At 45.7% G+C, this 26,824-nt stretch overlaps 1 protein-coding gene across 1 annotated transcript; it reads right to left on the reverse strand.

The window, feature by feature from the left end:
• LOC128743843 (protein purity of essence) lies at positions 1–26,774 on the reverse strand. The gene is made up of 10 exons (XM_053840524.1): positions 26,656–26,774; positions 26,330–26,427; positions 25,832–26,271; positions 23,230–25,773; positions 18,892–23,173; positions 16,365–18,829; positions 4,720–6,665; positions 4,177–4,665; positions 528–4,111; positions 1–460 (listed from the first exon to the last, which is right to left on the reverse strand). Exons 1-10 carry the CDS (start codon positions 26,772–26,774, stop codon positions 297–299), a joined length of 16,131 nt encoding a protein of 5,376 aa, XP_053696499.1. The 3' UTR covers positions 1–296.
• Between the last annotated feature and the right edge of the window lie 50 nt (positions 26,775–26,824).

Here is a 26,824-nt window from a genome sequence, read left to right on the forward strand (position 1 = left end):
TAGACACACATGTAATATTGTTATGATGTTGCTATAATTTAGTTGCATGTATTGTAATAAACTGCATGTATTTCAATGAGCCTAGCTCACATGTTTAATTAATCCGTCCTCAATTATGTATCATCCGACGGTAGTACTGTTGTAATATGAGTGCGAAGCACAAACACTAGGCATATTGTTAATTATGGTGTTGTATGTTAATTATGTACGTTTATATAGATCAAATAGTTAATTTACCATCACCAATCATCATCGTCGTCAACATCGTTATCGAATGATAACAGCTCATGCCAAGCTCAAGCGGTCGACGACGAACTGCCTCCTGCTCCTGACGTACCACCACTACCGGAACTGGTTGATGCTGTTGTTGCGCTAGAAGATACTGCTGATCCCGGCGATGGCAAAGATTGCAGCAGCTCATCCATCCAGCTGTCCGGATCGTTGATGTCACCGAGTAAACCTACGAACGAAAGAACAAATCATGTTAAAAAAAACGGACACGCACTTCCCATTATTGACCGGCTTACCTGCAACGTCACAAAACTCCCCAAACGAGGTGCAGGGCAAATATTCCTCCGTAAACGTCTCCAGCGTGCTGTCGGCATTTTTCAGCATTGCCTCATCGTTACGACGAATGTAATCGAACAGCGAAATCGGCCAGTCTTCATCCTTCGGGGTGGTCACGGTGCGGAAATAATTCTTGTAGATCAAGTCCACCAAAGCCCACAGCATTAGGTACGGCTTGTAGACGCTGTAGTCTTTCGGCGATTTATCGTTCGGAGCGATGAATTTGCAGATCGTGTTTGGACTAACGTGCCGCGCATGACCGATGGTGATCAGACGTTTCAAATGGCCGACCTTGTTGCGGTCCCAAATGCCCGGTGTATGCAATGCCAGTGACATCGTGATCAAATATTGTGGCCCTTCAGCTTCGTAAGCACATTCCAACCAGCGATCCGACGGTTTGTGAGTTACGTAGGCACTCAGAACCATTTCCTCTCGAGAGTAGGAGCGAGACGATAGCAGAATGTACAGACTGTAGAACAACAAGTAGGGAACGAGATGCATGTTGGATTGCGGTCCACCGCCTCCGGCGTCATCATGGAAACTCTTTTCCTGGGCGAAACGGAACAGCAAAAGTTTTAAATCGTGAATAGAGCTGCTGAAGGTGATTTCACATCGTTGAGTCGATTCCTGCATGTAGTTGTTGTGACGGGCCATGCAAGAGGTGAAGGATGATTCGTTTACGTCTGGACCCCAGAGCGGTAGCAAGCCATTGCAGCGAGTATTGGCATTCTGTAGCGAGGCGCTTTCCCATTCGTCACGGCTTCTAGCCAGCCGGATCGCCGACATATGACAGTCAACGTGAACAACGTTGAAATGAGTCACCGTTGTGTAGCCAACGGTTTTCTTCTTCATTTCAAACTCTTCTACGTTTGCACGCTTGGTAAAGGTGTATATTCCGAGCACTTTATTTGGCTGGCAGGCGTAACCTTCGCGGCAAATGAAACATGCCAAGCCAGTTTCCTCGCGGAGCTTTTCGATCTGCGACAGTATCGACCCTTTGGCCGTGACTTGCCCTTTTTCGTTTGTGCGCATTCCAAGAGCGTCCAGCTGCTTCTCGCGGGTCGCCATTGCCAGTCGCTTTTTCTCGGCTCGGGTAAAATCTCGAACTTCCTGGACGCGCTTCGCTGTCGCAGGTTCTGTGCACAATGCTTCCAGCAGATTCTCAGCCAACGATCCAACGTGTTCGTCACTCGAAACTTGCTCCAAACGATGTATAATGGGGATGATGTCCTTCGCTACTGCCAACTGTGTTGCCTCGTGTTTAGTGGCAAGCCCGGTAAGGAAGCGCAAAATATACTTCAGCGATGCTCGAGAAATAAATTCCTTCAATTCGTCCGAGTCCGTTCGTAGCAGGGTAGGTTTTACACACGGAGCGTGGCTTCGAATATACTCCAAAGCTTTTTCTACGATGCCCAAACTCATGATGTAATCCTTCAGCGTTCCACCAATAGAGTTATGTTCGATACCGGTAGTTAAAACACAGAACAGTTCCAACTTGAACTCGTCTTCCGGCGTGCGGTCGGCATCGAATTTATTGAAGTCAATCACTTCCTTAAAGTGTTCGCATAAAAGAGCCATTTTAATATCATTTCCATAAACAAGAGCCGCCAGAACACGAATGAGGTGACGTAAAACAGACGGATTATTGCGAACGTTTGCGCAGTTCGTGCAGGACAGTAAAGCTTGCACGTATTCGGGTCCGCCAAACGTCAGGGAAAACTGGAGGAAAGAGTCAAGTGTGTCCGATGCCGCTTTGGAGAGAATGGTTTCCATAATTTCTAGCAGTTTTTCTGTAACCGCAGATTGCTGGGCATCATTTTCGCTTTGCAAGCACAACTGTAGCACTCTTAACAGGGTATTTATTGCGCCGAGTTCCGGTTGGCAGAGAACTTCCTGACAGCGTCGGACTTTTACACTTAGAAGGAACAATTTCAACAGTACCTGCAGCAAAGTCCTGGATTTCGATACGTTCTGCAAACTTCCGATTCGTTCAAGCATCACCTTTAAGCCATCACAATCCGCTAGGACATTCGCCATGCGATAGAGCTGCTCATTGTCTACCTCTTCCTGGCTTTTAGCGTTGAGAGTTTCAATAAACTCTTCGGTGGCGTCTCCTAGCAGGCCTCTCATGCGGTACACTATTCTCATTGCATCCCGTTCGCCTCCCTCCTGAAGCCAAACCTTTTTGTACACTTCCTTCACCGGCAGATCCAAGCTGATTATTTTATTGTGTACCAACAGTTCCATTCCGTTGTCATCATCCAGCAGGGCAACCAGTTCACAGTCGATACAAATTTTATTTTTAACGTCTCGCATAAGCGGTCCCAAGCCAGCTTCGTTCGACGGGTACGGATTACCAAGCATTCGGCCCTGCAGGAAATCTTCCTGCTGCGGATCCTTCTCCAACGTAAGGAAAAACTCGCCGACATCATTCTCTTCCGGATGAATAATCGAACAAAGACGCTCGAACATGAACACCGGAGTCTTCACATCCGAGGTTGAAGTTTTGCGCACCGTTTCGATGCAAACCGACATAAACGCGGCGGTTTCCTCCTCCGTACCGGTTGTCATTTCCTCCAACATTTCCAGCAGCTTTTCCTGTGCATCATCGATTAGACGGGTTCGTTGCACGACCAATTTTCTCAAATTAAGATAACCTTGCAGCACCGATCCCAACAGTTTGCCCTTGAAGGCCTTTCTGATCGGCGGATTATCCAGAAACATGGCCATCAATTCGACCAGTTGTCTAAGTGCGTACCCTTGGGCTAAATCTGATGATAGTGTTGTCTCCTCCAAGCGATGGATTTTCTCAATTTCGACCGTCAGAAGATCGGCTATAAGTGACAGAATACCCTTCAAAGCCAGGTATTGTCGCCACGGAGTTTCGTCGGCCAGAATCCGGTAGAGCGCAATAAACTCACCGCTAGCCTCACCATTTTCGCCAATATATTTTAGGAAAGTGGTCAACAGATCCAAAATTTCCCGTTTACGCTCCGGAGTGCGGCTCAGAGAAGTAACCAATGCACAAGCTAACTGACGTCCCAAGCGCGAGTTTGTATTGAACAGGACCGGTTGCAACCATGCTGCCGTCAGTTCCAACGGAACCGCATTAACTCCCTTGCTGAGAACCTTCTGGCGCCAGCGTTTTCCGTACTTCTCGAACAAATAAGCATTTCGGTATTGGCTGCGTTTCTGCTCCAGTGCCGATCGGAACGTACAAATGGTGGTCGTCGTCGACTGCCCGATTGGACCTCCACCACCGGCAGCAGTTTGTACGAGCTGAATAGTACTGTCTTCTGCTCGAGGAGTAGCGGTTCCCGTGATCGGTGGCATTCGGGCCTTCCAAGACGCAAACGAATGCAACGGATCACCAGCAATCCATTTCTCGTAACTGACCGTAAGTCCCTCGGTTGACTGAACCGTGCACAATTCCTGCGTGGTGAGATCTTTGTTTGTTTTGCTGGTCGGAAGTGGTGGGCACATCAGCGACTGGACTATACGCAAACAGGGTTGTATAACAGCAACTGCCGGACCGCGAACGTCTCTGCAAAATAATGGAGTGCATAATTTCATAGCGTGAGTTAAGTGGACTAGAAGAGATATACGCACCTTGAAGCCTGCAGGAACAACTCAATGACGGTTTTGAGCTTCAACTCCCAGCATGAATCGTCCTGAGCAGTCATCGCTTCCAGCAGGGCCATCTCGTGACGAACAGCCGTATCCAGGTTTGCTAGCGGCACGGTTCCACTTAGTGCCATTTTGACGCGATCCTGCAGCAGCTGGCAAAGATCAGCGGTCGCATCCGGGAGATCCCTTGTTAGCAGACACAGCAGCTGACGAACTTCATCTTGAATTTGATTGGTTCCACGACGTAGATTATTGTGCGCTAACTCTTGGACCAGCCCTTGGTTACATAGACCCACACGGCACGGCATATTGGAAGCCATTGCACGCAACAACGTCAAGCATTGTTCCGTTGACGCCAGGGCACAGCCATAGCATTTATTCATCAGAACAGTCCTCTCCGAAGTGGATGCTAGAGCCAAAGTTCCACCGCTAGGGGAATCCGATTGACTGCGATCGTAGGCGACCAACTCCCTGCAAAAACAATTATATTAGTAACCAACAAAAAAACAACAAATTTGCTCCTACCTTCTACAGGCCTGCACCTTCTGAATAATTTTGCTCAGCTCTTCGAAGGCCGACTTCGACTCGACGCAATACTTCTGGGCCAACAACTGAATAACTTTATTAACTTGCGACGAACCCACAACGGACCCGATAAGCGTTTCATCCAGCGTGCGATCCAGCTTGTGTTCGGCCACCTTTTGAACCAGCAGTTCCAGAATCTGTTTGTTATTCTGCAGCGTTTTGTACGAGCGATCCGCTTTCTCCAGCGAAGCATGAATCGTCTGTACCGTCTTGGTTCGATCATCGGCCGACTCAATTGGATCCACCGCACAGCAGGCACGGCCCAAGATGCTGTAATCGAACTTAGCGTACTTACAGAACCCGCACGAATGGCAAAGGAACGGATCTTTCTCGTCGTAATTAATTGCGCGACACTTGTGGCACTGGAAAACGTTCTCACCGCAGTTGCCGCACACTCCTGGATTAGCGGCAACGACCGCGCTACAGCGCGGGCACTGCAGGCTCTCACTAGAACCGCTAACTGTTTCGTAAAAATCAGCGTATTCAATCATCAAATTGCAAGCGGTTATCGGTAGTGAGAAATCCACCTTAACGTCCGTTTGGCCCGACTGCAAAGTCACCCTGCGCGCCTTGTGCCACATAGAGGGACGATTTTTCAGCTCTACCACAGCCTGCACAGTACGATTGTTGTAGTAAATGTTGATCGTGCGCACCATTTTAGCGCGCTTCAGATCAGCGATGCGCAGAATAATCTTCGAAATTGTGTGGCTTTGAACCAGTTTAACGATGGTGGTTGTAGTTGTGAACTTCGAATCGACCTTAATCGTGGATAGTTTAATGTTGGAGAAGGGAACTTCCGGATTATTGCACACCAAACAGGGTTCCGATTCCAGATAGAATCCTTCCAGCTCGAGGACGTGACCAAGTGCGGTGTAGATTGGGGCGTTCGGGTGTCTGGAGAGCAATTCATTTTGCTGTCGCAGCACGGATACGGCTTGTGCTGTGTAGTCAGGCAATTTGTTGCTTAATGATTTTGTATTTAATGTGAGGAATCCGAGCAGATCCACAAATTGAGCAGTGCGTTTGCCATAGGCGGGTAGCAAAGGCCAGAGACCCCATAAACATTGTAGCAGGAGTTCCTTGTTTGATTCTGTACTGTTTTCGTAGAAAGCATACACCAAGCTATGCGCCTGCCAACGAATTGCGGTCGAGTTGGTTTCCAGCAGAAAACTACGTATAAATGTGGTTAAAGTTTGCAAAGAAACCTGGTTGAAAATTTGTGTCACTAGCGCCACGCATTGAGCGGGATCAAACTTCGACTCTGTTGCCGTATCGGATTCTTCCGATTTATCGCGATCCTTACGATCTTTAATTACGGATATTTTCATGCTGGTCGATGCACTGGCGGAGTCTTGCTTGCTGCCTTGCGTATTGCAAATTGCTGACTGAAGCAGTTGTAGAATGATCGAAGAGACTCCTTCCTCCAACTGACCGCAGCTGATGTTTAGCAATGAGGATAGGACATCCGAATTTCTGACGCAGAATTTCTGCCAATTTCCGGTACGGATAGAAGCTATCTCCTGACATGCACGGAAATGCTCGGTAAGATCAACGAGCGAATCATAGCTTAGGATTGCGTTAGTGCTAGAGCCGCCTGCAGGAACTTGCGGTGCACGACCGTCGCAACATTTCTTCACGGCCTTCATGTGGGTATCCAGCGAGTGCAGGTCCCTTAGCTGACGGTATTTTTCCTTGTTTCCGCAGATGTACAGCAACAACTTGCGTACCTGTCGGCGCAGCACCGGTGACTGCATGTACATCATGTATTCGCACAGTGTGTTGGTCATGTATTCACACAGCGAATGGTACCAATCGTGAGATGATGGGTGACCGGAGGACAGCTTCAGAATTTGATACGGCAGACGGACAGCCATTTCGGTGAGCACCTGTAGATAGAGCAGTATTTAGTATTGCAGTTTTCACGATAGAACATTATTCATAAGACTGGTTCTGTTCTGCGAATAGTGGACGTAAATGGGTTTTTACTGATGTTACTGCAGCCTCCCATATACCACCGAAGTGGGATCCTTGAGGTGGTATAAAAACCCAGTCTTTTTGTTCTTGAGTTCGAGTTTCTTTCGATGAAGGTCGGAGGATTGAAACAATTACCCCAAACGGTTCAATTCGTTATACGCACACACCTCCAACATTACTTGCGTTGTCTGACAGAACCTTCTGTGGCAAGTCTCGTCAACTAACAAAACATTGTAAAATTTCTGTGATATATATCAACATTTTCGGGCTTTCAGTAACGCTTGGTATCACCGAAATTTTTACCGAACGTATAGCAGTTCTGATTCCGTCAAAAAATTTAAGTGTGTTCGGTTATCGATGTTCCATTCGTACGTGGATCAGAAATGCAAATTGCAAAGTTGTCATTCTCCGCATCCCACGAAATTTCGAGGATTTTTAATGCCATGCCCATTACGAAGTCACCGTCAGCATCGAACTTTCCTCTTTGTATTTTGAAAATAACTTACAATAACAAGCTCCATTCTCGAAATTAAATTCATTTTATGCACACACCATGTGGACAGCGTTTCCCAAATGGCAAATGTGCCCAACCCATCGTAACCTCTCGAATTTTATCCGCAACACTTTAGCTTCTTCCTAGCACTGCGGTTCGCGTTCGACTGTATCGTATGCTGCCCTGAAATTCACGAAAATACGATCCGTGGGCACGTTGTACTCCCGATATTTCTAGAGGATTTGTCGGAAAGTGAAAATTTGATCCGTTGTAGCACTACAAACAGACAGACGTAACTTCTTTACTTGTTTATTGTTCAGTAGCGTAGATTTATTTTTTTAAAAATGGAAGCTTCCGGTTCTAATAAAAGGTACATTATCATAATGTAATTAACTAACAATAATTGCATTGTCTGGTTTATTTCAATATAAAAGTTTAGTTTGTACGTTTAACCGCCCAGTTAGCTTCGAGATACGATGCTGGTCTAACAAGCAAGCCCGTCGTATATTCGAATCTCGGCTAGGCGGTGCTTGCTAGATGGAGTTAGTAGGATCGTTGCATTGGCCCCGTAATTTTCCTGTACTCTAACAGCCGGCTGCGAAGTTTGTCGATAAAGAAGGGTAACGTCTAAAGACGGTATAAACCCAAGGCTTTGCTTCTTTTTTTAGTTTGTACGGTTCCTCTCTTGCAGCCTCTTCCAATTTAAAAAAACATATTCGTTAGTGATATTCCTCTTCTTCCTGAGGGCTCTGTTGGGTCTTTGTTAGGTTTTGGAATTAAGATTAATTTGGTTTGCCTTCATTTTTCTGGTATTTTTTTTGTTATCCACACTTCATTGAACTGACATCAGATTTCGCTCAGGATATTCAGTTTTAGGCTTTTGAGAATTTTAAATGAGATGCCATCGATTTCAGGGGCCGAGTGGTCCTTTTTCCGCTTGAGAATTCTTGCGAATTCGTCAAAATTTAGGGCTCCTTCGATTCTGTTGTTGTTTTGAGTTATATATGTTCCACTGGGGTAAGCAATTGTAGTGTGTATTTCAGTGTAATTTATTTCCATAAATTTCTGCGCCAGCTCCTGAGGAAAACATTCAGAATATTTCTTCTTTCCCGAGATGGCTGTATCCAGTCCTCTTATAATATTCCATATTTGTCTCGGGGGAGTGGATGCATCGATTTTCTCCTTTAGGTCCTGATCGTGTTGCCTTTTAGCTTTTCTAACCAGCCTTTTGAATATTGCTCTGGCTTTTTGTAGTTCGAATTGATTGATCAGATTTTTTTCTTTGTTGAATTTTTTCAGTTTTTGGCGTTTGTTTTCGTATGCTTTCTGGATTTCTGCATTCCACCACCGTTTAAAGTAATTTGGTTTTTTATTTTTTATAACGTAAGATGCCTCTTTTATTTTCTCTTCTAACAGCTCTTGCAATTCGATAGGGTTATAAATAAACTGGGGTTGTATACTGTTAATTTTCTCTATTGCCTTTTTGATATTTATTTTTGAAATTGACCACTCTGCCAAGAATTCTACTACTACACACATATGGTTACTCCCGAATTCTTGTTGTAGAAGATCCCAACTTGCCATGGATGCCAATCCATTAGTAGCAAAAGATAAGTCTATCGCAGTTGCGGTGCAATTAAGTCGGAGGATTGCGGTTTTTTTACCATTGTTCAGTAGAGCCAGTTTAGAGTTATCTAATTGTTGCACTATTGATTTTGCTTTTACACATGGCCTAGCTCCTTTTTCCCACATTGTTTACTGTTAGATTTTTGGTTTTAATGGCGACTAACTCCAGAGGTTGAAAGTTTTATAAGCTGATTTCTTCGAAGTGGGTGTCGTTTCTAACAAGTAGTCCTACGCCGCCGAAGCCTTGCTCTCGGCATTTCGTTACGGTATTGAATCCGTTAATGATTAGCATTACTTTTGGTTTGAACCAAGTCTCTTGAAAACTGGCACCAAGACCAAGAGTTCTTCTCTCGTTTCTACCGGCTTAATCAATTGAATATTATTTTTTAATATTTTAATGTTTTTATGCATTTTTGTTGGTGTGTACTTCTTCTGAGTCCTCATTTCTGTCTTCATATGTGAGTTCCTGGTCTGTGAGATCATTTATCATTTCTAATAATGTAGTGCTTGTCCTTATCAGCAATTTCTCGTGCGAGATGCTTGATGACTCTTTCAACAATTCTTCGTAAATGGCCGCTTGAAGTCTCAAAATTTTGCCGACCGACCCCGTAAAATGGGTTTTTCCAGTACCGCTCGAATTTATAAATCGTTTTCTCTAGTTCATCCACTTTATACGGGTTTTCCCATACTCTATTCTGTTCTTCTTTTCTGCTTTCAACACGCTCTTCTGGTTCATATCTGGGACGAGTGTTTGGATGCTTCCAGATCGACCGGCGTAGGGAATTCTTCCTCTTGCAGAATGTCATATCGGTTTGAAGTTTGGCATTGGAGTCTAGCTTCAGCGTATGTGACTTTATTTTTTTGCATGGTGTCAGATATGAGCTTTTGTTTCTGTTTCGTCGGGCAGTTTCGTCTGTTGCTCTGTGGTCTCCGCTGCAGTTTATGCAAGTTACTCTTTCGCAGTCCCCTTCGTGATGTTTTCCACAGTTCACGCATTTCTTTTGTTTTTTACAGTTCACACTTTTCTGGCCGAAGCCCCAGCAATTGTTGAATTGACGAACCGGAAACAGATACAGTTCAATTCGGAAATTGCATCCGTACAGCTCAACTTTTTCTGGTAGTTTGCTCCCACGGAATGTTATTTTAATGTTCCAGGTATCTATTAGCTCGTTGTCCTTTCGTCTCTTCATTCGTTCCACTTTCAGGATTTCGGTATCTGCTCTCAGATGTGTTTTTAATTCACCTTCGCTATAATCCAGAGGTATGCCTTTTGCCAGGCCGATCGATTCTTTCCACATACCGGGAACAAAAACTTTTAGGTTATATTTCCTTAGATCTACTGTGCTTGCTTTCTTGGCCTCTCCTGTTGATGGGAAAGTGACCTTGAATCTGAATTTTCCAATCGCTTGGATATCCTGAAATCCTTTTATTCCTGCTTCTGTGAGGCTGGCTTTTCCGGCGTCAACTGGATGTTTCATCGTGGGTTGGTCGTAGTTTTGTGGTTCCAAAAACAAATATTCTCCAGTGTTCCAATCTGTGGACATTGTTGGGTTCTTGATGGTTTTAGATGACCCTTTGTTAGTACAAGTACCACTTACCGCAGGTTTTTCTGCTGCCTTTTACTGTTTCCTTGTTTGTATTTGTGACCTGGAATTCATCTTCCTTCATGTAGGCAGTTCACACTTTGACTGGTTTAAGCACAATATTTACTTTTGACCCGGCGAATTGAACAGTTAGTGATCACCCGGCGAGTCAACTACTTCCGATCTATTAGGCAGGCGGGTCGCCACGTGTGCTCCGCCAAACCTAACCTCAGATTTCTCTCTATTCTCACCGAATCACTGATTAAACACACGCGTTAACAATTTAGGCTTTTCCTTAATACCGCTCTAAATGACCCAAATTAAATCTTGAAAATTTCTCCCAAAACCCAATTTATTCCTGTATCACGCAAAGAAAATGACCCGACTCCGACGACGTCTTTTCGCGAATGGGACTGAGTTTTAAGCAGATTTCTTCCAAAAACACATGATCTATGAGCGTAAAAGTTTTTTAATCGGACGTCCAATGAGGTTCTGTTGCAGGTGACTCAAGTGATCGTAACGGCTCAAGCCATACACGTATCTCACACAGCAGTTTAGTGCAACCCGTAACCAATCGATTCACAGGATTCACAGAATTTATTCCGTTGTGACCCATTCGCAACATGTTCTAGATCAGTATGCACTATTCACGAGCATAGGGACCACGTCGGCCGACGTAGAGTTGTACATCACCGACGTAAATCTGAACTGAGCAGTGCTTCAACACAGTCAATAGATCATTGATATGGCAGCAGAATAGTAGAGGGCCGAGTACTGAGCCTTGAGGAACACCAGAAGATACTTCCACACTACGGGTGCAGCAATCGCCACACAACACAGTTTATTTTCTTCTGCACACAGGTACGATTCTGATTCTGAGAAATTGAATTGAATATTCAGCTTGGTTAGTAGTTTGCTATGCGGAATGATATCGAAAAGTCGAGCATCAACAGTATACCAGCGACTTTCTTATCAACAATGGCTCCTAGATCATCGTACACTCTTAGAACTGCGGTTCTGATGCTCTGTAGCCTACGGAAACCAGCCTGACAGTCCGTCAGGTCATTACCATTACCTTCTATGTGGGATGTCATTTGCTGTTCGAGAAGCTTCACAGAAGTCTACGACAACGCGCAAAGGATTAATTGGTAAATCGTCCATCCCCATGTTAGACTTGATGCCCCACATTGCATTGAAAAGAGAAACTGTGCAACGATGCTGGTGCCTAACTTTCTGATGTTGGTCTGCGGTGAGTAGAAAAAAGTAGATATGTACGATTCCTTGCCGACTCCAAGACTCCAATCGCTGCCATAGGATTTCGACAAAGCTCTGCTATCAAGAAAACGATTCAGATTGGGCTTGGGCGATTTTCGTGTTAGCGCGATCCCTCAGCACCTTGTATCGCTTCCCCTTCACGTCCTTCAAATATATTGGAGCTTGCAGCAAATCGTTCGGGTTCTCCAACGCGTAGAACTGATTTTAGGGGACAGCCAGAATTTCATTTTCCAGGACATAAGAATCGAAGTTGACGTAGTCTTGGTAAGTACGCAGGCTGGATGGTGGTGAGACGTCAAAGCTAGTCTGAATCGTAAGACCTTTTCGTTTCCGCGGTAATTACAGCAATCCAGCCGATCGCCTTTTTTGTATGTAGAACAAATAACAATTTTCATCCATCCCTCCGCCCAAATCTTGGAAATTATCAGAGATTCGTTACCATTTTTGTAGTTCTCGCATGATCTCTTCACGCGCCAAAAACGGCGCCTCTCGAAACGATACCAAGATTCGTTAGAATATTATAACCGTTACGAGCTGATGCCAGATGGGACACAAAAGCACTAACAAAGGCGTTTAAAAACACCCCGTTCGAGACGCTTAACGTACTCAATCGACAGACACTTCAATCGACTAATCACTAGACTACGCGTTGGGTATACTATTTAGACTCTTCTTCTTCTTCTCTTTTCTGTTATGTGCGGATGCCATTTCCACACACGAACGATGTTATGACACAGCTGTTCGCTATAACGCCAGTAAATTTCTGTCAATTTATACCATGAATTTGTTTATACCGTTTTTACCGTTTAAACGGTTTATATTCTTCGTTGTGTGATATGAGGTTTACCCTAGGGTTTACCTACATAAATAATTGACTGGTTTAAACTTCATTTATACTGGATATTACACTTGCAGATTGATTTCTCTGAGTAGAGTGAGCATGTTTTTTAAGTTGTCAATATGTTTGCTTTCGAATACTTCTCGAATCGTTGTGTATTTTTGCAGACCTAACTGGTTGCTCTTCGTTTGATTTTCAGGGCAATGTAGGATTATGTGCTCGGATGTATTGAGTTTTTCGCATGTTGTACAGTATGCTTTATCGTCTATCTTCATTATGCTGAACCAGTCCGGAGAGTAATCATGTCCAGAGATCAATCTGTTTAGGGTTCGGACATCCGTGTTTGATAGTGGCAGATTGTGGAACCATGACTTCTTTTTAATACACGTTTGGAAATTGAAAAATTTTCTTGCTTTGCCTAACTCCTTTGTGTAATCAACGTACCAATTTTGAATTTTGATTGTTACGAGATTTTCAAACAAATTAAAGGCATCATGCGGCAATATTTTGTTAGAGACCATCTCCGATCGTTGCAATCCATTTTTTGCGAGCCTATCTGCCAGATCATTACCTAAGATGTCAGTGTGTCCAGGGATCCATTGAATTCATGTATTAGTCCTTGCTGCTTTTGTAATTATCTCGTGGATAACTTTATCTCGTTCGCTGCTAATGCCCTGTGTACGAATGAACTCACATCCAGACTTTGAGTCTGTCAAGATGACAGCATCTCTGATTTGGTTTTTCTCTATGTACTGCAGTGCTACGAGGATCGCTTCAATCTCAGCGGACATTAAACATTACTGGGTATTCAAGGCGCATACTGATTCTTACTTTGTGTCTATCGTCGTATATTCCAATTCCACAGGTATCGTCTACTTTCGATGCATCCGTGTAGATGAGTTTAATTCTTGTATTTGAGCCTTCCTTGAACCGATCATACGGCCTTTGAGAGACATGAGATGATCACCAATCGCTATTTTATCGAATGCTGATATTTTTTGATATCCGACACGACATACTTCATTGATGCTGAAATGTCCCTTTGTGGGAACCAGTTCCGGATTTATAGTGTCCTCCCGGATCCAGATGGCGCGCACCATGGCTCACAACTGCGACAAAGTAACTGATATGTCCACAGTCGATATGTTTACAAAAATCAACAGATTTCAAACAAATTTTAAATATTTGGCTACTTTACCTAAAAAAGCCAAGTCACGGTCCCCCAAGGAACTCCGGAATAACTCCGAGACCATATGACATATGGCCATCATCTATAGATATTATGAAAATAGAAAATATTTTCCGATAAATTCCCAAATTTGGTGAAAAAATATTGAAAGATAAAAAAGTTACGGCCATTTTAGTGAATTTTGCGGTGCTAAAAATGATGTAGACCTTAGAGGGGTTAGTCTTATTCCAATTATTGCCTAACTCCGTGTCTATCTCAATTGTCGGTGAATTCGGTGGTGTCTGAATCAAGGCTTGAAAAGGGATCGCAAGTTGAATGTGACTGCCGTGAATGCGAACTTTCCGCATTCAAACTTCGCTTTTTGAACGATCATTTGACTGTTTTTTTGAATTCAGTCAATCTCCCGCTTGCGCTGCTGCCGTCTTACAATTCATGCGGCATCTCTGCAGAAGCAAACAGTCAATCTCCCGTTTTGCTTTGCGCTTTGAGAATATAAACTGCAAACTGACTGGAAGCATACGGTGACGTATTTTTTCGTTTCTCTTATTGTCTCCAAATCGGCTGCTCACAGTAATAGTTTGTCACCCGGACGTCGGTCCGACGCAAGCAAAATATTCGTTTGTATTGGACGGAGTCCGACCGACTTCTTCCATGCACATGTAGTGGTTGTTTTTTTGTAGTATTGAATCATACGATTGTGCGGTTGCTTTTCGTTAGCGTGGTGATTGCCAGTCATTTGACTGTTTTGCAGTCATTCGCTGCTCTAAACGGTAAAGGCAACTTGATCGAAACGAAAATGTCAAAAAGCATTAGAACGCATTCATACTGTTGCGTGCATTCGGCGTTTGACTGAGCAAACTGCCAGTTGTGTTATGCATAGCGTTCGTATTCCACCTCTAAACGGACGGTGTGAACTTGAATGCGCGTTGGTGTGACTGCGGTAGAAAAAAAGGATCGGTCGAAGCCCTGGTCTGAATAGTTTGAGATATGTCGTTCAGAACGTTCTTGTTCATCCAGTATGCTTTTTCAAGATTGATTTGTAACGGGGATTCGGAATTTGCCTCACTCAATCTTTCCAGTTGTTGGTAAACGGGTGTTTTAAACTGCCCATGTCTAATCAGCTCTTTGTATATACTTAATTCCCTTCTACTTCCAAGGGGGTGTTGGCTCGCTATGGCATACAGTGTGTTGACTGGAGTTGTTTTGGAGCATCCTGTAATTTTTCTAGGACACGCGTTATTGGTTACAGTTATAGATTCCAGATTACTTTTACATGCATTGATTCCGTTGTAAATTAGTCCCATTGTTTGAGGGTGTCCACCGTATTTGTTTCCTGCTAGTGTTTTAATCATATTTATTCTCCGTAGCCATCTTCTCGTGAGCTGTAGTAGTTTTGAAAGTATGGGATCTTATATTTTGTAGCTTCATAGTTCTTCTTTGTCCAACTTTCTGAGATTATTGTAATTTTGAAGCTCTCTTTGATCAGAACTCTGCTCAATTCGTTCTTGTGTTTGTCAATACTTTGAATGTTACACTGCAAGAAATTAGTCATTATCTTTTAAAATGAATGTTTTGTTTTGTACTCTACGATTTATATCTTATTTGGCTACTCCTTGACGCTTGACTTACTTGGCTATTACAATCTTCATCCCTTTGTGTTCTTTGCTCGTTCACCATTTCTTCCTCCGAATCTTCATCGAGGTCCATCTCGTCTCTTCGTTGTTGTTTCTTTCGTAGTACTCGCTGTCGAGCAGCCTCTTGTAGTTCCATCTTCCATTGTAGCTTTTCCCGTTCATCCACTTTGTATCGGTTAAACAATGCTACACCGTCTTTCACTGGTTTTGCGTTTTTTTTTCGTTGATACTTTGAGATTCAATTGTAAAGGTGTTCTCTTCAGATCCGCGTTTTGTTTGCTGGTTTCGTGGTTTAGCTGGGCCGCCATTTATCCTCGTTTTCGCGACGTTTGCAAAAGACTCAACTATTGTGGGATGTTCTTTGATGTTGTCCAACAGGCTGTATTGGTTTTCCGTGTAAATAGGGAATTGTTCCCTAATTTCCACCACCGTCAGTCAGATTTGTCTTCGCCATAATAGTTTTAAGGTTATTTTGCCTTTTTCTTTCTGGGCATCCAAAGTCCCCGGTTTTCTGGTGTCCTTCCGTATGGCAGTGTAGACACTTGATTGTTTCCTTACAACCTTGATGGTTGCCATCCTCTTGTGTTTGACCATAATGTTCACATCTTTGACGGGCTCTGCAGTTTATGGTTTTGTGGTTGTATCTCAAACAGTTTGTAAAAAATACCGCCTTATTAGCGAACGGTTTGACATAATTATTGCAGCAAAATAGTCGAACTTCAGCGGAGAGGCAGTTGCTCCTTTGACTTTCGATTCACTTTTAATAAAAACCCCGAAACTTCTAGAACTTTCCGCTTTGAAAAAAACTTGTGTTCTCGCTTTGAGCGGTCAACGACGAATGACTATTTAGACTCAAAGCCGCCATAGGAATCGCCAGCTAATGGGACACTTTAGTAACGGTGATTACCGGTATCCCACCCCGAATGAACTAAAACGTTAAACAGAATGGTTAAATAAGTTGAACAAAACTAACCTGTGGATAGAGCTCGAATACATCCGTACATCCCTTCACGTACTGACGGGCGAAGAATGGCTGCATGTCCGGTGACAATCCGTACAAGGTCGGTTTAAGCAAGTTATTCGTTGGGGTTCCACCTGGCGTCGTAATAACGGGACCAGTCGCCGTGTTTGCCGTACTAGTAACGGACACCAATTCCTCACTGTTTGCAACATTTTTCCAGTGCGGTAAGAAAGACTCCATTATCATCAGGCAGTACGGAATGGCATTGTTCTTCATCAAAGCGTTTGCCGTAGCTTGCGCTACGAAGGTGGCATTATCCAAAACTGCTTGATTTATCGACGAAGTCGAAGGTCCAGCTGTTGCGGAGGAGGAGGACGACGATGATTTTGATTTAACTTTGCCCATTAGCACGCCAACCAGACGAAGTATGATCAATTGCACCTCAGTTTTGGAGCATCGGTTCGACATTTGATAGATCTTGGTGGTTGGAATTTCCAGACGATCGATGAGTGCCTGCAGCAGTCGACTCATGACTTGCTGGTCCGCTTCCTGGCTTCCGTCCAGATCGGTGGTGAGCATCAGAATGGTTTGCATGAACGGAATGCACTGCGATCCGTTGACGTTGTCCAATGCTGCAAAGTTGTCAACCAACTTGTTCAGAATTGAGTACCGCAGCACGTGCAGTTTGCAAGCATTTTCATTGCCTGTTTCCTCTGTTTCGGGCGGAGCTACCGGTTGAGGTGGTATTTGGTCGACGCCCGATGTTCTGGGCGGTGATGGGTTTGGTTGTTCTTCATAGGTAGAGCTACGTCCAGAGGTTCCGCCAATGCTTTCGACACCGCTGCAACCACTTTCGGAACCTCCACTACCACTGCCGGCATGCTCACCGGCTGGAGACGTTCTAAGAGTTGATCCTTCAGTAGCCACGTTGGAGATTTCATCATCATCCGATCCACCACCGGACGCGTTGGATTCAACGTTAAATGAAGATCCTCCTGCTATTGCGGCTGGCAATCCTTGGGCTTGATTTCGATTTCTTCCCTGATACTGGGCAATGCTTTGCTGCAGTGCAGCTAAATCCGTTTCATTGTCCTGTAGACTCAAAGCAATGGCAATTTCCATAATGGTTTCATCGTCAGCGTCAGGAGTTTCCAGCAAATGCGGAAAACCAACACCTAGCAGAGCTTCCAGCGATGCTAGAGCTTGATTGCCGCCGGCAGGTTCTAGCCCAAGGGATTCGATTGCGTCCACTTCTTGCATAGCACCGGCAAAATCTTCCCCTCCGGCTGCACCACCACTAGCGCCTGCGCCGCCCGATGCCGACGTTCCAGCTGATGAGGTTGAAGGAAGCGATGATGTCGACGGTACCGGACCAACCGCACCGCCCGCTGCCAGCGGTGTTGGGGTCGAGCAAACCGGGGGACTTTCGATTAAAACTTTCCGGCGACGGATTTTCGGCCGAAGCAGACGAATCATGGCCTGCTTGGCACTGTGACTGATTATCGGAGCCGGATCCAGCAGTAACTCCACGAAGAATTTGGTCATCGATCCGATCATATCGCTTTCGGACAGTGCAAATGCGTAAATGATTTCCACCAGCGAGTACACGACTGCTTCGACGTGGGATAATCCCTGTTTTACGATCGCCAGTGGTTCCTCGTAGGCGGGCGTTATTTTGTACAAATCTTTCATTAGTTGCATCAGCTGCTGCAGGATTGGGAAATTGTTTTCCGAACAGATTTTGGTAAGCGCTTGCGGGCGTTGAATGGCGATTCCGCGCGTCATGAGTACTACGCGATAAAACGCTTCCGGGTCGATGTTTCTATAGTCAAGCGCATCGGTCATTTTCTGCAGCTGTTCGTTGATGTCAGCTAGTACTTCCTTGTCCTTGTACGCGTGGTACGCGGCCTTAGTGGGGTGGCATGCTGCCAGCAAGTTGCGTGAATCTTGCTGAACTTGATTGGTGGTAGGATACAGGATCAGCGAAGTGGCAACATCCACAGCGGTTTGCCGGCAAGATTCTTCGTTGTTTGGTCCTCCCAGCAGCGATACACCACTGTCCAGCACCTGTAGCATTGTGGAAACCATCTTATCCAGCGGGGTAACCGTCATTCCGGAACCACCGCTACCGTCTCCGTTTTCAGCGCCGTTCAGTGAGTTACTCATCTGACCCGGTGCTTGGGCAATGGAATTCATCTGCGACGACGAACCAACATCTTCCGATTCTTCCGGCCAGCCGAAAACGTCCTTCGTTTTGCCGTAGATTTTAATGCTGTCCAGAATGGTAATATTTTCCGCGTCTTGTGACGGTCCAAAAAGGATGCTTAATTTCTTATCGCTTTGTAGACTTTCTTCCCGAGTCAGTGGAATATCGAACCAACGGGCACGGGTTGCAACGGTTGGTATAATTCTGCCCAATATTGTCACGTTTTGCGGTGCCTTGCTGATATCCTGAGAACCGATCGATATGCGAACTCCTGAAAAGTAAAACGCGAGGTTAATTTCGAACAAAAAAAAAGTTCATTTTGGAAAAACACACCTGTCATAACCATGTTGGGATCGTTATTGTTAACATCCAGTGTAAATCCGTTGGCCCTGGTCGATGTGACGTACAGCCCGGTAGAATTCAAACGATGCTTCAAGTGTTGAGTGTTGTAAATTTGCAGCAGATCATTGCCTCCGTACTCGACCTCGTTCATCAGGGTGCAGTGTTCGAAAAAGTCAATCGGGAAGTTCGGTGCCGAACCGGAGCCGCTCTTGCCACTCTGCTGACCACCGCTGGTTTGTTTGTTCGATTTTTTCGATTTGCGCGTCTTCGAGTAGACTCCCGTTTGGAACTGGTTCCCTATGGGTTGAATTTCCGGTGACAACCAGTAGCCGGTGTTCTCCGCATGAGCAGCATAGATTCGCAGGCTTCCATCCTCGCAGAGCAGAATCAGTGTTGTTTTTTCAACACCGGAAACCGAGTGGCGAATGGCAACCATATCCATTATTTTTGCCTTTGCGTTCTGGGCTTTAATTTCCTGGGCAACGTATCCGTCCGGTTTGATCATGAAAATGACCGGATTGTTCAGATTCTGCATCATCGCACAAATCAGTCCTGGATGGCCGGGAATTTCGGTCCACTGACAAAGCGGCTGAGTGGTTGATTTGGAGAATACCTTAGAAGCCGGATTGGAAATCAAATTGATGACACATTTAACTCCCTGATAAACGTTGACCAGCGGGGCCATGAAATTGCGACCGGCGACGTAGCTGAAGAACAGCATCTGCAGCACGTGGGAATAGTAGATGGATACTCCACCGGCCAGTATTTGCCCGTTGTCATCGGTTATCGAGGGGTGATCCAGTAGCAGAGTGTTTGTTACATAGAATGGACCATGTTTGGCCAAACTTTCATCGCACAATGGTTGCGTGTAAATGTAGCCATGCGAGGACATGATCAACATATAGTAGGTGTTTTCTTGATAGACAAACGTACAGTCTCGGATCTTGCCGCTTGGAACTAGGAAGTAGTACTGAGGGCTATAGCTGTCTTCAGCGAGATCGTAGATTTTGACGAAATCCGCCGTCACGAGGGCCAGCTTGGTTTGAGAACATGGCAGCCAGATTGCTCGTTTGATAAAGTTTCCCGTTTCTAGCTGCGGTGTAAGGATGATGTGTTCATTTGTCGCTCCGGTACTGGTGAAAGTTAAAATGTGACATTCCTTCAGCCCACATACCGCTAGGAAGTCCTCGTTGGCAGGATTTGATGCGAGCGAAAGTACGGTACAGGGAATCGGTGCCGACGCAAGTCTGGTCAATGTGAGCTTCTTTTTAGCTGCGTCGGCCTGTTTTAACAAAGCAGATAATTGAAGGATGGTGACTTTTCCTTTTTCGTGTGAAACCGCCAACTGTTGACGCTTGCCGTGAGGTGAGGCCAAACAGCACAACGCGACGCGACGAACCAAATTCGACGAGAGTAGCTGTTTAATCGTTTGACCTTGCTCACCGGAGAAGTTCATGCGAACGTTTTCGAAGGCTCCTTCTTGTGATCCTAGCGTTGCAACCATGATCTGATCGCTGAATGAGTATGACTTTTCCGGCTGATGCAAACGTTCTAGAGCGTTGCGAGCCCGCATGTGGCAACCGACCGTCGAATATTTGGCACAATGCTCTTTTATGGTTGGCATTAATGAACCAAAGAACGTCAAAATACAGCGCACGACGGTTTTCCACTGCTCCGGATTACCCAGAGCATCACGCGAGCTTTCAATAATCTTAGCCAGCAGTTGTTCCTTTTCGGACATTTGACCGGTTCCGGATGCATTCGCTTGATTGGTTGGACTTGAAGCTCGGCGGCGCAGCGAGCTTGTTAGCAAAACTGAGTCCGCCTCGGAAGATCGTGGTAGGGCAGATCCCAGGATGGAATCCTCTGCGTGACCAGAGTTACTGCGGCGAGACAGAGCCTGACACGAACCGTCCTCCTTTGCACCACAGTCACAGAAGAAGTTTCCATATTTAGCATAGCTAATATCGTGATTCTTATGACACACCCGCGCACAAACGGAGCAAACACCCACGCCATCGACCATTTTACAGGTGTGACAGTAATACCAATGTTGGTTCATGAAGTCTTTTTGGGTAATCGAGAACGTACACAGCTTATTGCTGAGGCTGTCCTCGTCAGAATCTTCGACAGCACTGTCCTCGTCGTCACCTCCCAAGTCATCCAGGATATCCTCCGCATCAAGCGGTGTTTCTTCCTCCCACGGAGGATGAATAGCACGACTACCGGACGCTCCCAAACCAAGCAGCAAATCACTCATGTACTTCAGTATGGCTGTAACATTTTCCAACTGAACCGTCGCTTTCGGACCGTTCTTGTTGACCTTGCTTTCCAAAACCTGGTTTTTCGATATCTCCAACCAATCAATAGCGGCGGTGAAAAGAACAGCATGACCACGTCCCTTACCGGCATCGGCCAGCGTAATCATGACCTGCAGCAGATCGGCAAATTCGATCGCCTCCTGTGCCGGGCAGAGAAGATTATGCCCAATTTGAATCAGCGCCTGGAACAGGGCCTCCGAAACGGTCGCAGAAATACGATTCTCCGTTACGATATATTTAACCAAAGTTTGCAGCAGTTTTCCATTTTTCTCCAGCGCTTCATCTACGGTATCGTTACCGGTGCGACTGTTTTCCCTGTTCCAAGGCAGACACTCATAGTCGATATCCATCGGATCCGGTTCGGCACCAACGGACGCGTTATTACCTGTGTTGTTGTCCGAAATGCCGGAAACCGCCAGCTGATCGGTTATGCTGGGAATTGCCGAACCCGTTGCCATGTTGGTTGGTGTGGGGACGTTGCTGGAAGCATTTGACCCCCCGGTATTGGAACTGACTCCACGCGGTCCCAGCAGGATGTGGCTGAGCCAATTCTTCAGCTTGGATGCGTCGGCGTTCGCCAGCTCGCCAATACAGCTGCCAACTTCCTCTTCGTCGAACTGTGCGTCTAGTTTTTCCGATGCAGCGAACAGTTTTTCGAAGAACTGCAGCACTTTGGTGGCATATTTCTGCGATAGACCCGTTCCGGTAAACGAGAGCAACACCTGGACTAAATTTCCCTTTCGGGATCCATAGAAAAATTCTCTCATAGCTTTGAGACCGATCGTTTTGTCCAGCATGGATTCCCAGTATTTGATGATGTTATGCAGCACCGTTTCTTCGATGTTGATCGCTTGCCCTTGGGCAGATAGCTCGGTGTACTGGATTAAGAATTGATAACTGTGCTGAAGAATGTTGGAATAAGCCAGCAATTGATAGGTTTCCGAGCTCGAATCGCCCCCAAGGAGGGACTCCAAGCACTTGTTTACGACATCGTACAAGTATTCTGAACGCAAATCGAAAACCATTGGCACCAGAATTTCCTTTAACTTATCGTCCAACTGTTTATCGTCATAATTCGGGAGCATATAGCTGATCAGGTTTATGCAGGATTTCAGCGCATGTTTCAACGAAAGTAGGATCGAGTAGGTCAGATGCTTGGAAGTCTCGATCAAGTGCCCATCGATTACGGTCAAAGTATACACTTCCACCGGAAACGAACCACTGGTGAAACTTTCTTCGCTGGAAATCGACAAATTCTTACGCCATTCAACCGAAATCACATCCTTATCCTGACCGGTAATGAGCGCTACCAGCTGTGTGGACAAATCCTGACAAAAGGTGTTCTTCGAACCGCAAATGGCAATCAGTGGTTCGATCAATGAGGCCGGAATTTGGCCGCTCAAGTTAAGAAACATCGTCTTATAGGTCGCCTCCTTCACAATCTCTAGCACATCCAGCAGTTTTGACATCAGGGCTTTAGTTAAATCATTTCTTGAAGCCATTTTAGTTGATTCCAATCCGGACCCCGTTGCTGTCGGAACGTCAGCACTGGCAGCGGCTCCCGCGGCTGTAACATTTAGCTGTTGGGATTGCAGTCCACCACCGGCACCAGCAGCGGTTCCAACACTGGATTCACTTCCGCTGGAACAGGTTGACGTGGAACTGCTGTTGCTACTGGTCGAACTGTTGCTACTAGTACTGGACGCACTGCTGCTGGTATTGTTCGACTTGGTTTTGGTGTTAACGCCCTCCTTTTCTGCCCAGCAGATTGCGTACAGATGCGAAACCAAGCTGTCCAGCAGGATTATCTTCGACAGGCGCGGTTGATCCGGCTGGAAGCTAGTGGCAAACGATTCCAAACCTTGCATGGTTAGCTTCAGGCTGTATTTAACATCGGAAACGTGCTCGGTAAGCCGATTCCATAGCGCTTCCGCCGATTGAGTGTACATGCCCTGTAAAAATTTAAAGCAATAAATTCAAGCCACCACAAAATAACAATCGAATTTACCTGCTTCACCAAACTGTTCACAATCAGATAGTGCGAATGGGTAATCACATGGCACCGAATCGACCACAGCAGAGAGTGCAGATTGGGAACCTTCTCCTGCATGAGCGCTTCGACGTGATGGGTCGAAGGGGGTAAACCCAGCAACAGCTTCCAGCACAGACTAAAACAGTAGTGCACGGCACATAGCGTCTGGAACGGTATCTTGGCCAGACACATGTCCGTAATGCTTAGGATGTCGATCAGAGCATCAATCAACCACGGATACTTCAGTTTGTCCGGCGTGCACAGGATGAAGTTCCACGCGAGACCGTCCAGTTTGAACTCTTGCTGAATCTTCGAGTCAACCGTGGTGAGCGAGTAAAATTTGGGCTTTACTCCACCAACGCTGTACTCGTTGGCAAGCTTTCGGTGCTTGTCCTCGATATCCTTGCGACAGAATGACATCATTTTCGTTTTGTAATTGATCAGATCGGAGATCTTCTGTTCCGAATCTAGCGTGAAAACACTGAACAGGTTCCAGCGTACTTGCTCCAGCAGGACGTTGGGTGGATTATACAGATGCTTCATTAGATATTCCAGAAACAGCAGCAATCTGGATAACAGCATAATTTGATGGTCACGAAGCGGTTTTTCCGGAGTAACGGAGCGGCACACCTCGGAACAGCGAATCACTCCACCCGCAGTCAGCAGGAGAATAGATTTCTTTTGCATTAGGTTGAGCGAATGGAACAGAAACAGCAGCAGCTGAGCGTGCTCCACATTGAGGTCCTCAATCTCCGATTCACTCGGAATGGTCTGGTTAGAGCACACACCCTCGACCAACGTGTTCACCAACCGATGCCAAACCGATAGACAAGCTGCTTCCTTTTCCTGTGATGGTTTCAGTAGCAGAATCTGAACAAGCACTGCCAAGGTGCGCGAATAGACTTGCAATGGCCATATGTTAGAATCCTGCGTCCAAGGGGAGACTCCCAGGTGAAGCAACAGGGCCGATTGCAGCGACTCGTTTAGAAGAGAATTCGAAATCAAATTGTGCAAATAGCGACCGACGGAACCGGAAAATTTTACCATTGCATTCTGCCACTGGAGACAGCCGGAGTTGTCGGGGTCCCCGCGGGCAGAATCACGATCCAAATCGCGAAGGATATTGGCCAACAGAACCATTTGTTGTTCGCTTAGACCCGTGCGTACATATCGATTCAAATAGATGTGCTGTCCTCCGAGTGAAATATCGAAAAAGTTGAAAATAAGCGAGCTCAAATTCAGATATTCGTGTGGTTCATCCTTGGCGGAAACCAGGTTGCTACCGTGGCGCTTTTCATCTTTCTTTTCCTGCTCCTGTGTTTCGACCAAATCTTCATTTGCCTCGGGCGACAGAGTTTCTTTGAACCAGAGCCCAAGATAGCTATCGCTATCTTCCTCTTCCGGTTCGCTTTCCTCCGAGCAAGAGAACGTATCATTGTAGTAAGTCGTTGAGTCACTATAACTCATAGGTTCGCCTTCATTGTTGCTTTTAGTGTTGATTCTACGTAGTGTGCAAGCTTTCCGGTAGGAAACGGTTGCTAAAAATGTCATCAATTGCTGCAACGTCGCGCTATTCAGTACGCGAACAACTCGTTGAATTGAAGAATACTGCCCAAGGATGTCGAATCCGGCCGATTCTATGCTGCTGTACTCGTCATCATCGGAACGAGAATCAATTTTTAAATCGTCAATCAGTTCTGTCAACAATGAAATGCTGTGCCGTGCCACGGCTGCATTGAGAACGCCAAATCCTTGCTGAACCTTAAAAAGATTTACCCTCAAAGCGGGTGTTGGAACAGCCGAAGCCATTTGAGGGACATCCAGCGTTTTCAATGGACTTCTCCCCTTCAAACTCTCCTCGGAAGCTTTGACCGTAGCTGATTGCTGAACATTACCGCCACCGGGATTGCCGGATGCACCCATGGTTCCCTGGATACCGGAGATCAACAGCCAGGCCCCCATGCAGACGTGATTCTGGTAGATATGAGTTCGCGTAGAACTTTTTAAAATTGTTCCGATTTTGGTGAATATTTCCAAACCACGATCAACCACCATCCGGGTGTAGTCTTCTTCCTCGTCGTTTTCCTTTTGTGCTTGTGTTCCGGAAGTTTGCTGTTCTTTTTGCTGGAGCTGTGTGGAAGAAGCACTCTTTTGCGATCCACTGGCAGCCATCAGCAGGACGCTGGTTGCCGTAGAAGTAAGCACGGCACAGTACAAAGCGGACATAGCACATTGTGACAAAAATGTGATCTTGGTAGGCGTCAAAGGTTCCAGTAACGGCAGCGACACCGCAAGTAGCAGATTCGAAATGTCTGATTCGATCTGCGAAAGGTTTGTCTTTATGGCAGTTGCTTCGGCCGTCGTAATCGGAAGATACAACGGTTTACCCTGCACGGTACACTCTTCGTATTTGGTGCGATATTTCGCCAATGTTGTCAGCGAATCTGTACACCATTTGAACAACGTGTCTCCACCGTTGGTTGCGTGTAGGTATTGAATGTTTGATTTGATGAATAAATCCTGCAAAATAAGTTAATTATCGATACGAAATTAAATTTTAATGCAGTCTTCTACTTACCGTACAATCGATTTGCTCCTCACTCAGGGTCGCAAACGTGAAAACACCTGCACCCAGAGGCGTGATAAGTTGTTGTAAAATCACGGTTGAAAGATCCGAACGAGAACGTTTCATTTCGCTTTTGGGACTATCTTTTTCGGTGCCACTTCCGCTTGCACCGCCTGCACCACCTCCGGAAGAACCACCGCCACCACCAGCCGACGATGGTTTGCTGTGTGCCTCCGGGTATTTAATGTACTTCAAACTGCTAGCGGAAATGATCGATGACACCGCTGAACTTCCCGCTGGATGTTCCGACTCTTTGCGACCTTCGCAGAGGACTTTCAGGGCCATGAGTAAAATGTTTGGCTTGCTAGGCGCCTGAACGTCCAGGTGCTGCAAAATGTACCGCATAAGAACGGCAGCTGCCTCCGCGAATTGTGGCAGCTGAGTTTGGGACACTAGCAACGGAATAACAATCAGCTCACTTGATTAAAAATAGCTTTTACGGTAACTTACGTGACGTGACCTGATTGGCAAGGTTTTCAGCAGCCAGCACCACGAAACTATCGAAACACTGCTTGTAACAGTCATCGTGATCCAATATATCGTTTTCACTGCAAATGTACAATAGAACAGCGATAAATTTGTTTCCTTGACCACTCCGCTCCCCTCCCTCCCTGCCTGCTCTATCAATGATGGCAGGCAGGATGACTGCATAAAATTTGGGCCTCCGCCATGGGGAACCTTATCGTCGCCATTGTTGCAAAAATTGAATCACCATTTTCAAAGTGCGATTTTTCGCTCAAAAACCCCCCGTAACTGAAAACCTTCACTTTACTTACTTTTGCAGAATGGTTTTCACTAAATTGAGAGTATCATTTTTATTCACACTTTCACCTGAACTGGCAAAAAAGGGTTTCAAAACGGCAGCCCAATCTACTCCTCCCGAGTGTGCAGCCATCTTGGTTTTCCTTTGTGGAAAAGTTGCACTGAAAGAAATGTTACAGATAT

Source organism: Sabethes cyaneus, chromosome 3 (assembly GCF_943734655.1).
Source record: "Sabethes cyaneus chromosome 3, idSabCyanKW18_F2, whole genome shotgun sequence".
Taxonomy (NCBI): Eukaryota; Metazoa; Arthropoda; class Insecta; order Diptera; family Culicidae; genus Sabethes; species Sabethes cyaneus.

Bases quoted from the DNA above. Each gene is read 5' to 3' on its own strand.
- LOC128743843 (XM_053840524.1), bottom strand. From the start codon at position 26,774: ATGGCTGCACACTCGGGAGGAGTAGATTGGGCTGCCGTTTTGAAACCC. The intron at 23,174-23,229 runs GTAAATTCGATT...AAATTTTTACAG, and splicing joins TGAACAGTTTGGTGAAGCAG to GGCATGTACACTCAATCGGC. The intron at 18,830-18,891 runs GTGTGTTTTTCC...TTTACTTTTCAG, and splicing joins TCCCAACATGGTTATGACAG to GAGTTCGCATATCGATCGGT.